The sequence below is a fragment of the Triticum aestivum genome, chromosome 2A (genome assembly GCF_018294505.1).
Source record: "Triticum aestivum cultivar Chinese Spring chromosome 2A, IWGSC CS RefSeq v2.1, whole genome shotgun sequence".
NCBI lineage: Eukaryota > Viridiplantae > Streptophyta > Magnoliopsida > Poales > Poaceae > Triticum > Triticum aestivum.
The window spans coordinates 208,238,286-208,248,951 of NC_057797.1; the positions used below are offsets into that span (position 1 = coordinate 208,238,286).

Below are 10,666 nucleotides of genomic sequence, written 5' to 3' on the forward strand. Positions count from 1 at the left end.
GTAATTATGGAAGAGTTAAGGGCCCTGAACGAGTAAAACCGGCCTTCGTAGAGAGCTTGCATCAGTACCATGAAGTCTTTCGCAATAATCTGCCAACAGCTTTGAAAAAACAGGCCGGAGAACCCATCTGGTCCCGGAGCACGGTCTGCTGGCATGTCTTGGATAACCTTCTTGATCTCATCTTCAGTGAACGGTACCTCCAGCCCGTGCGCCCACTCCGGAGATAACGGACGCAAGTTCAGCTCATCCCATCGGAGTGAGCAACCCGGAGAAGAGGAGCAACCCATTCTGGTCCTGAAGAACTCCAGCGCCAGGCTCAACTTCTCCTCCATACTAGTGACAGTGCGCTCCCCATCTTTCAGAAACGGGATAAGACGCCTCCTCCGCCGCCCATTGGCCTTCATGTGAAAATATTTGGAATTAGCATCCCCTCCTTTAAGTCTCTGACTCGAGCATGTTGGCGTAATTTCATCGGAATTTAATCTGATCGTGGGATTTATTTGTGGCTAAATTGGATCTAATCTATGAAGCTGAAAATTTCAAAATTGACCTAAATGAATGTATTGAACCAATCTAGTCTATGAAACTGATCTAGTGCCGCGCCCCTGGGGAGAGAAGATTAATCTCCCCGGGGTCGGTGCGGAAGTGGGGGAAGGTCCTAGGATCGGCGTCGTAAAACTAACCGCTCTAATATCATGTAGAAAATATGAGATGCCTGAATATTATGTTGTATTGATCTGACCTATGTATGAAGTATATATAGAGATACAATGGAGGAAGAGAGACTTGGAGTAGAGGACAAATTGAATCTATCCTATCTCTATCTCTTATCTCTATCTTAAAAGTAAATATACTTCTAACAACCACCTGATCTTTAGTTGTCCGTTCGCCGTTGCCTTCTGGACCGCCCTGAGAGTGCCTATTGATGGTGCTTTGGTCGGCGCTAGGGTTAGCCTCCCGGACGCTCGCGGGAGCGTCGTGGGAGGAGGGGGATCTTCTGGATTGGCATTCAACAGTTGTTCCATGCAATCTCTCCCTGCCTCATTTGCAATGTCCTCCTCAAGTCAGGCTAGCTCCTGATGTCCACTTGCCGATCTCCTAGACGCTAATAGTGGAGGGAGCGTTGATCTAGTTTGGTTTCGAGTTTTGTCGTGCTTCGAGGTGTCTAATACTGCTGTGACGTGGCATGTGTGCTTTGTGTTCTATATCTTCATCATTCATGGCTTGAGTTTGGGCAAGGCGAGTAGTGTGTTGATGTTGTCGTGGTGGGTGTGGTTGCTAACCTTTTGGTGTACCATTGTGCCGAAAGGCATTGTATCGTACTCCTTCTATGAATATATGATACACATATTTGTGTGTATTCTAGAAAAAAGTGCATAGACCTATTTCAGCAAATGCAGCGTGCTTCTGACATTATTTCTACATTCAGGATTAACCATAACACCCCACTCGTCGCAGCCGTCCACACGTTGTTACCCAGCGAACATATAATATCGTGAACAGGCCAAAACAGGTGGAAAAGCCATTCTATGTAGAAGAATGCAGAGTTCGTTCGACAAGATTTCAGTGCAACATGTCTTATCTCGGTACAAGCTCCGTGAGCGAAACCTCGTTGGGTGAAACCACGGCCGGCCTGCCACGGCCTTGCGAGGCGCCGTGTCGTGGTTCCGGCCCGGCACTACTTGCCCGGATGCAGAAAGCCGGCTTGGACGGTGCCTGAAGCGAGACGGTGTCGCTGTTAAGGATCGCATTCGCCCGTGACATCGTAGGCCTATCCGCAGGGCTCTCCTGAACGCACATCAATCCGATGTGAACGTAGGTGAGTATCTCCTCTTCAGGAGCACTGCTTCTGCTTGCAAGGGACGGATCAGCTATCTCCAATATCGTTCCCTTGGTCCAATGCTCCCATATCTGCACCAGAAATGGGTTCAAATGAGTTTTACTGTCGTAAGGGATTTAGAATTTTAGGTTAATACGTACAGTACTATTCAGCTAGGGTTTCTTTCCTGCTTACAATGCTTAAGAGGTCAACGGATTGCTCGGAGTTGTAAGATCCACAGTTTCTTCTTCCAGTTATAATCTCTAAAACCAGAATTCCGAAGCTAAACACGTCTGATTTGGTTGAATAGTGCCCGCGAACAACATATTCAGGTGCCATGTATCCGCTGCAACAAGAGATATGGTCATTGATTAGTGATATATATATATAAAACAATATGGTACACCCTCTGATCCGAATTAATTGACGCAGCCTCTATACAAACATTGTATTTTTTTCCGAAAAGGATACAAACATTGTATAAAGGTTGCGTCAACTAATTCAGACTTATTCCTGCAGTCCATGCATGGTGCATTTTTTTATATCAAAGCATAGTTGACTTCACTTTTTTTTTTGAAATAATAGTTGGCTTCACTTACAACGTCCCAACAACTCTGTTTGTGACATCCTTTGATTGATCCCCTTCAAACAACCTCGCCAAACCGAAGTCTGAAATCTTCGCATTCAAATCGGAGTCTAACAGAACATTGCTTGCTTTGAGGTCTCTGTGGATTATTTTCAACTGAGAATCTTCATGAACATATTGCAAACCTCGGGCAATTCCATTTATTATGTTGAACCTCTTCCCCCAATCAAGATGCTTGCTCCTCTCAGGATCTATTACAGGAACAATAAACAGCGACAGAGAGGTTAGTTTTAGTGTCATATATTCTCTCCCATGTTACTTTTTCTTTTTGACGAAAGGTAGCCAATATATTAAGTGGAGTGAAGAATAAACAGAGTACGTGTGGTGGCTACAGGGATCATCTTACAAACTACAGTTCACATTTAAAGATAGTGATGCAATACTCTGAGTATTTACCAAAGAGAATCGTGTCAAGGCTTCTGTTGGGCATGTATTCATAGATAACGAGCTTCTCGTGTTCTTCCAAACAAACACCGATAAGCCTCACAAGGTTTTTGTGCTGAAGCTTAGCAACCAAAACCAGCTCAGTTTTTAGCTCTGCTATTCCTTGTGCTGAACCTTGTGACAGTCTCTTCACTGCTATCTCTTGGCCATCAGCAAGGGATCCCTGTAGATTTACAAGTATTTAATGAAAAACATTACTGGTTGATTAGACGAGTAGAGATGATGGTAAAATTTGAGGAAATTGGACCATAGTGCATGGTATGATTTTTTTAAGGAAGTCCATAGTTTTTTTTTGTGCGACATACTGTGATTGGTACCTTGTAAACGGCACCAAACCCTCCTTCCCCAAGCTTATTTCCTTCTGAAAAGTTCTCAGTTGCAACTTCCAGTGTTGACAGATTAAGCATGGATAAACTGATGTTTGGAACGCTTTCCCAGTTTCCAGAATCTGTCAAAATAAAAAAGTTTTAAATCCATCGAACAAAATCCATTTCATTCTCTGCAATGGGTAATTGTTTACGTTATATTTGTACATAGCCTTTTTTTTCATATAAAACTTGATGGTTCTTTTTGCAGGAGTTAAATTTAGGACCGTAAATTTATCTATTTCCCATTTTTTGGTTGTGCAATAGGGCAAAGCACCACTGCATTTTTTTTCCTTTTTTTATTAATTTTATAAAGGGCATAAAATAACTAAGAAGTTGTACAATAGATCTTTAGATGGAAGTAAAAAGAAACTATGCTAATTACAAATTTCCTAGCCAATCTTTAAAGAAAACCAAGTTATTTTCCGTCTTTAAGGTCTGTAAATCTAGGGAGTAGCTTGGGCATGTACAATGCATAGCCTCAAGGTGATGCCTCACATGCCATGTAGGATCGGATATGACGTAAAGTAGGTTCGGATAAGGAAGCGGGATCCTCTTCAGGAGGCGGGTGCTTGAAGAGAAAAAGTGTGGTCCGGTGACAAAAGCTGAAAAGGTTAGAGTGAAAAGTAGAGATGCATGTGTACTAGAGTCTTTATTTTTTATTTCTTAATGAGGCCCACTAGTGGTAGCTTGCATTGGGGAGAAAAATTAAATGTAAGTGCCTCAAATTACTTTTTGTCATGGAGCATATGTATCCATATGCCACCATTGTACATGCTCTTACATGGTTGTGATGGGAATTCTAGTTGTCTTCTGCTCCTCCAGATACAAAAGCAAACTAAAGTGAAAGTCAATGCTGCAGAAATAACGGCCAATGCAACTGCTAGGACCAGTAGATTGGTACTAGGTTTATTTTTTCTCCCTCCTGTAAAATGACAATAGAGTTGAAGCACTTGATAACATGAAATATGTATATGGATCATAGCAATGAAAAAAGCAGGAACCAAAAGAGACACAACAATTGAACGAGTTCACAAGCACGAAACACTGAAAAACTCCATTAGTTGTCACTCGGGTAAAATACTACAATTAATATGGCCCGGAGAGAGTACCATTCTACTACAATCCAAAGAGGAGATGTGTACACGATTAATTGGAGTAGGTGGTCATAATGGTTTTTCCCTAACATGGGTCACAGCATAACCTACGGATCGATCCATTACCTCCTTCGACATAAGCGTAGTGTCAGTCTATAGGACTCTACTATTGCCGATTTGTTGGTTTTAATTTCTTAAATTTTGTCCGACTTTTGGATTTGACTGTGTGCATCCTAGTTATGCAGAGGCCGGATGTTACTCATAATGTTTTGTATTCGTTTGATGCTATATTTTGAGATAATAAAATCGCCTTTTTATCAAAAAAGCTACAATCCAAAGAGGCCCTAAACTTCTTTTTGGGGATTTTATCCAGTTAATTTGTTTTTTAAAAAAGTATTTTTGGTTGTGGTTGACCTGTTGGCTGTGTGTCGTGTTATGTAGAGGCTGGACATTCACTCGGTGCGGTTTTATCGTCTCTATATATCGATCGAATGAAAATGCTCTTTATCGTAGAAAGCAAGTTATTGATATGAAAGTGCCAGCTCAGCTCCAGTTTAAGTAAATAGGAAGAAGTCTCCATCTGAGCTCCACTTTAGTACTCCACTAGAAGGGTTGGGCGCATTTTATTGCGGCGTTGATGTTGTTGGGTTTCTTGTAAAAATAATCACCTTGTTTCAAAATATAAGGTATATTACTTTTTTGAAAAGGTAAACTTTTTAAGTTTGATCAAATTTGTAGAGAAATATATAAAAATTTATAATATCAAATTGGTATTTTTAGATTCATCATGATGAATTTCCATATTTTTTTGTTTAATATTATGGATGTCGATATTTTTGCTCTGAAATTGATCAAAGTTAATGAAATTTGACTTTCTAAAAACTAATACCACTTATATTTTAAAACTGATGGAATATTTAGTTTGGCGGGTGGAAGGGGGGAGGGGGGGGGTGATAGTGTGTGTTTTATTTTTGTTTATAATGCGTTGATTGCATGGGCCTTTTGTGGTGTGATTTGTATTATTCGCTAACCAATCTATATTTATGTGGGGAAATTTTTGTGTCGGTGGTTGCATATACTATATTTGTGCTGCAGTATCGTATGGTGGCGCTTCTTTGTTTAGGTGGAGGGAGGTTGTGCGGGATTCATATGTTTTTATAGACTGGTCGTTGCTGATTGATTTGAAAAATAGTTGGTCCCGTCAAAATCCTAAACCAAAGCCAAAATTGAATACTTCAACCGAATGAAATAGTTTCAAAATTAAGGAACATTGTAAATTAAAATAATTGAATGGGAGAGCTTAAGAAATTGTTGACCCGGTCAAAATCGGATGACCCAATTCTAAATTGAATACCTCAATTAATTGTGAGACCTTAAAAATTAGGAAGCATGATGTGTAGTAGTATACAAGAATTAAATGAGAGAGTTCTAAAAAATTATTGACGCGGTCAAAATCGGATGACCCAATTCTAATTCAAGACCTCAATTGAATCTGTGCTATTTAAAACAAGGGAGCTTAGAATGGTACTAGGTTTACTTTTTCTCCCTCCTGTAAAATGACAATAGAGTTGAAGCGCTTGATAATATGAAATATGTTTATGGATCATAGCAATGAAAAAAGCAGGAACCAAAAAAGACACAACAATTGAAACGAAACACTGAAAAACTCCATTAGTTGTCACTTAGGTAAAATACTACAATTAGTATAGACCGAAGAGAGTACCATCCTACTACAATCCAAAGAGGAGGTGTGTACACGATTAATTGGAGCAGGTGGCCACGATGGTTTTCCCACCATGGGTCGCGACATAACCTACGGATCGATCCACCACCTCCTTCGATATAAACGTAGTGTCAGTCTATAGGACTCTACTGTTGCCGATTTGTTGGTTTTAATTTCTTGAATTTTTGTCAGACTATGAAAAACACATTTTGCATCTATACGAGGCCATCAACAGTAATCAAGGTAAATATTAATGATGTTTTCTCGTACTAGTAACCCATGGTTTAATTACTAGCATGCATATAGTGGATGATAATGACACCCTCAACTACTTCCTCCCTCCATTTTGTATACAAGGCCATTATGAAAAACACATTTTGCATCTATACAAGTCCATCAACAGTAATCAAGGCAAATATTAATGATGTTTTCTCGTATTAGTAACCCATGGTTTAATTACTAGCATGCATGTAGTGGATGATAATGACACCCTCAACTACTTCCTCCCTCGTGGTCACTCATTTTCCTTTAATGTGCATGCACCCTATTAATTAACCCAGTAATTGAGAAAACAAATTGGCATGTAAAGCACGCATTAATTTTTATCTTGGTACCTGTAATTTGAGTTTGTGGCCTTGTATATAAAAATGAAGGAAGTATACTAGAAGGATTGAGCGCGCTTTGCTGCATTGTTGGTGTTGTTGAGTTTCTTAAAAAAATCACTATGTTTCAAATATAAGGTGTATTAAGTTTTTGAAAAGGCAAATATTTTAAGTTTGATCAAATTTGTAGAGAAATATATGAAAATTCATCATATCAAGTCGGTATTTTAATTTCATCATGAAATGAATTTTCATACTTTTTTGTTTAATATTATGGATGTCGATATTTTTGCTCTGAACTTGGTCAAAGTTAAAAAAAATAACTTTCTAAAAAGTAATACCGCTTATATTTTGCAACCAATGTAATATTTAGTTCGCATGTGGGGGGATGATAGTGTGTGTTTTATTTTTATTTATAATGTGCGATCTGGTGGGCCTTTTGTGGTGTAATTCCTTGTTATCTTCTAACCAACCTACTCCCTCCGCCCTTGAATGAGTGTCGTTCAACTTTCTTGAAAAGTCAAACTTTTTTTATGTTTGACAATACTTATACAATAATACAAACATTTATGCTATCAATTTAGTAGTATTATATTCATGATAAATATACCTAGTTGGTTTCATAAACAATGATATATTTTTTTGCACAAACTCAGTCAAACTTTGAGATAGCCTCCAACAAAGTTGGAACTACAACTTTTCATGGACGGATGGAGTATTTATGTGGGGAAATTTCTGTGTCGGTGGTTGCATATACTATATTGGTGCTATAATATCACATGATGGCGCTTCTTTTTTCTCGGTGGTGTGAGGGTGCGTGGGGTTGATATATGTTTATAGGCCTGTTGTTACTGATTGATTTGAAAAATCGTTAGCCCAATCAAAATCGTAAACCAAATACAAAATTGAATACCCAACCGAATGAAAGACCTTCAAAATTAGTGAACATGGTGAAGTAAAAGACTTGAATGCGAGAGCTTGAGAAATTGTTGACCCGATCAAAATTGGATGACCTAATTCTAAATTAAATACCGCAACTAATTGTTACGCTTTAAAAATTAGAAAGCATAGTGTATAGTATAAAAGAATTGAACGAAAAAGCTTTGAGAAATTGTTGATCCGAACAAAATCGGGTGACTCGGTTATAATTGTAGACCTCAATTGAATATGAGCTCTTTAAAATTAGGAAGCTTAGTGTTATAGAGAATAAGATATAAGATATTTTAACTTTTTTTCCGATTCAGATGTATATAGATGCATTTTAGTGTTTATTCATTTATTTCAGTCTATATGTAGTTCATATTAAAATATTTAAAACATTTTATATTTATGAACGTAGGGAGTAGCTAGGAAAATTTCGTAGTTTTGTAAAAGATCTGCAACTCACCTCCATCTCCATCTACCGATGGTTTCACGCCCGAGGACGGTGCTGGGAGGTGTAGAAGCGGATTGCCGGAGAACGGAGGATATAGCTCAAACCTGTAGTTGCACCGTAAACCCAGGATCCTACCTCCCTGCCGCCTGCTGAAGTGCTTCGGCATCACCCTTACTATTCCCTCCAGGCAGCTCCGGCAATCGGCCGGTGCCATGTCCGGCGTGCACTGCGCCAGCGCATAGACTCTCGGGGTGCTCACGTCGAAGTCCTCTACCCCTGTGCCAAACCGCTTGGATGAGTTCAGCGCTGCGTAGTCCGCGACAGCGGCAAGGAGGATACCCACGGCGGCGTCGAACGTTGCGGCCGGCGACGTCACGTTCTCCCCATTGGGCATGATGTGCCGTTTGGTGTTGTCGATGGAAGTCACGAAGTTCTGGTTGGAGAAGCGGAGGTAGCAGGTGTCGTAGTAGATGGTCACGTCCATGTTGTACGAGCACACCTGCTGCGCGTCCCGCAAGGCATTGGCGACGCAGTCGCCGCAGGCGGAGGCGTTGGTGGTGTCGCCACGGCAGAGCGAGAGCGCGTACACGGTGTCCGGGATGGCACCTACGGCGGCGGTAGCGAAGAGGGTGGGAGATGAGGAGGATTCGGTTGGGAGGGTGGAGGAGAGCTGCTTTAGGTTTGATTGGAAGGCGCTGTTCGCCGTGTAGTTCCGGCTGTTATCGCATTCTTGCCACAGCACGTCGCCGGAGGCGAGCTGTGCAAGGAAGGGGACTACGAGGATGGAGACGTAGCAGCAGAGTTTGTGGGAGATCATGGTTGGAAGGGGACTACTGGTGCTGGTGTGGGTTGAGTTGGAGACAAGAAGATGTGGTCATGTAGGGAGAACGAGTGTTTTGGCAATTTGGCTTGATCTTAGATCGGGTCACAATGTGTTTTCTTTTTCTTTTGATGTTAGATCGGGTCACAGTTTGATTCAAACAAAGGCTACCTGTCGTACTACTCCAGAGAAAAATTCATTTATTATAACAGGCAGGCCTAGATAATGTATGGGATATTTTCAGAGGAATACTATGGAGGAGATGAAATCTTGGCATCCGTTCCGTGGCAAGTATCAACATCAAAGAATCAACAGTTGGATTCTCTGATCTTTTCTCCTGCGCGCATGCCAGGCAGATAGATGGATCGGTGATAAATTTTGGAAGAGTAGTGTTGACTGTTGAAGTACTGAACTGAATAAGTCATCGGTGCCACGACCATTTCTTCAGAACCTACATCTTCCAGGTTGTTTCCAACGGAGCTATCGCTTCCACCTGTTAGAAAGGGGAATGTGGCAGCATTTTCCGTTGTCATCCCGGCACTGGTACTTGTTCAAGATCGACTGGACAAACATTTTTCCTAGCAGGAAGAACAAAAGCACAAGATACAATCCGAGAGAAAGGCAATGATGACTGGTGTGGTAGTTACCAGCAATAGAGTCCATACACAAAACAATGTACCATGTAAGGAATCAAATTACATGGCTGATTGCATGACAGGGCCATTCTTGGAGTAGCAAGAATAGAAAACAAGCGAAGCCAATCGCTTGGAACTGAAGCATCAAAGGGAAATCTTGGACCAAAACATTATGTCTCCAAAATGACGTTTCTGAAACATACATTAAACAAAAGCTTATTTGACAATAAATCAGAAAAAATCAATATATACATTAAACAAAAGCTTATTTGACGGGTTAAAACGTGTATTGAGTTCGCTCACGCTCATCGGCCGCCGTTACGCTCATATCCTGCTCCATTAGTTGGACGTTGTGGAAGGTGGCGCGGCATTGGCCACGCTCAACCATAGCATCCCTGTGGTACCGGCACAGCCGCCGTGCATCCTGAAAGGCCAGAGCTATGCAGGCGATGCCCGATGAATTGACGACGTCTGGAAGGCAGTGGCAGTAGGCAGACAAAACGACCTGGTCAACAAGGGCATAGGCACAGGCGGGGCAGGACGCATTTACTAGTGTCGTCGCCGAATCGATCGAGACAAGAAACGGGTGAGAGAGAGATGAACACACGCGAGGAAGAAGACACTGGTGTATTTTGTGCCGTCGAACTCGACAGCGTTTTTCTGTTATTCCACTTTCTTATCCTTAGCGATTACAAGGCTAACTACCTCCCGATCAGCTGCTCTAGATCCGCATCCGTCGCGCCATCCCACGACTGCGTCACTAGTACCATACCGATCGGGAGTTTACATCAAAATAGAAAACGGGAAACTGGAGATCGTACAGCAGCACGTCTCGCTACCTAGCTACGTGCATGCGCATGGAGCTGTCCCATCGGACTCGCATGCATGCACTTATTCTATACTGAAACAGGTACGCAATGGAGCTAAACTTAATTAGGTCCTACATTTCACCCCCTTAAGATCTGCTCCTTAGTACCAACCTCGGACATTCCAAGCTTCTGACGCATCTCGACAAAAACAACACGGCCCAGCGCCTTCGTCAGTGCATCTGCAATCTGCTCCCTGGTACGAATGTGATCCACTTCCACCTGACCCTTCTCCACACAATCACGTATGTAATGATACTTGATGTCAATATGC

At 41.5% G+C, this 10,666-nt stretch overlaps 1 protein-coding gene across 1 annotated transcript; it reads right to left on the reverse strand.

The window, feature by feature from the left end:
• Nucleotides 1-1,578: 1,578 nt before the first annotated feature.
• Nucleotides 1,579-8,888, reverse strand: LOC123185169 (cysteine-rich receptor-like protein kinase 6). Its single transcript, XM_044597148.1, has 7 exons — nucleotides 8,084-8,888; nucleotides 4,059-4,199; nucleotides 3,227-3,357; nucleotides 2,826-3,072; nucleotides 2,419-2,656; nucleotides 2,015-2,165; nucleotides 1,579-1,911 (listed from the first exon to the last, which is right to left on the reverse strand). Exons 1-7 carry the CDS (start codon nucleotides 8,886-8,888, stop codon nucleotides 1,579-1,581), a joined length of 2,046 nt encoding a protein of 681 aa, XP_044453083.1.
• Nucleotides 8,889-10,666: the final 1,778 nt, after the last annotated feature.

Coding starts and splice junctions, on each gene's coding strand:
- LOC123185169 (XM_044597148.1), bottom strand. CDS start 8,888: ATGATCTCCCACAAACTCTGCTGCTACGTCTCCATCCTCGTAGTCCCC. Junction 2,657..2,825: donor TTGCATCACTATCTTTAAAT/GTGAACTGTAGT, acceptor TTCCTGTAATAG/ATCCTGAGAGGAGCAAGCAT. Junction 1,912..2,014: donor CCGTTGACCTCTTAAGCATT/GTAAGCAGGAAA, acceptor TTTCTGGTGCAG/ATATGGGAGCATTGGACCAA.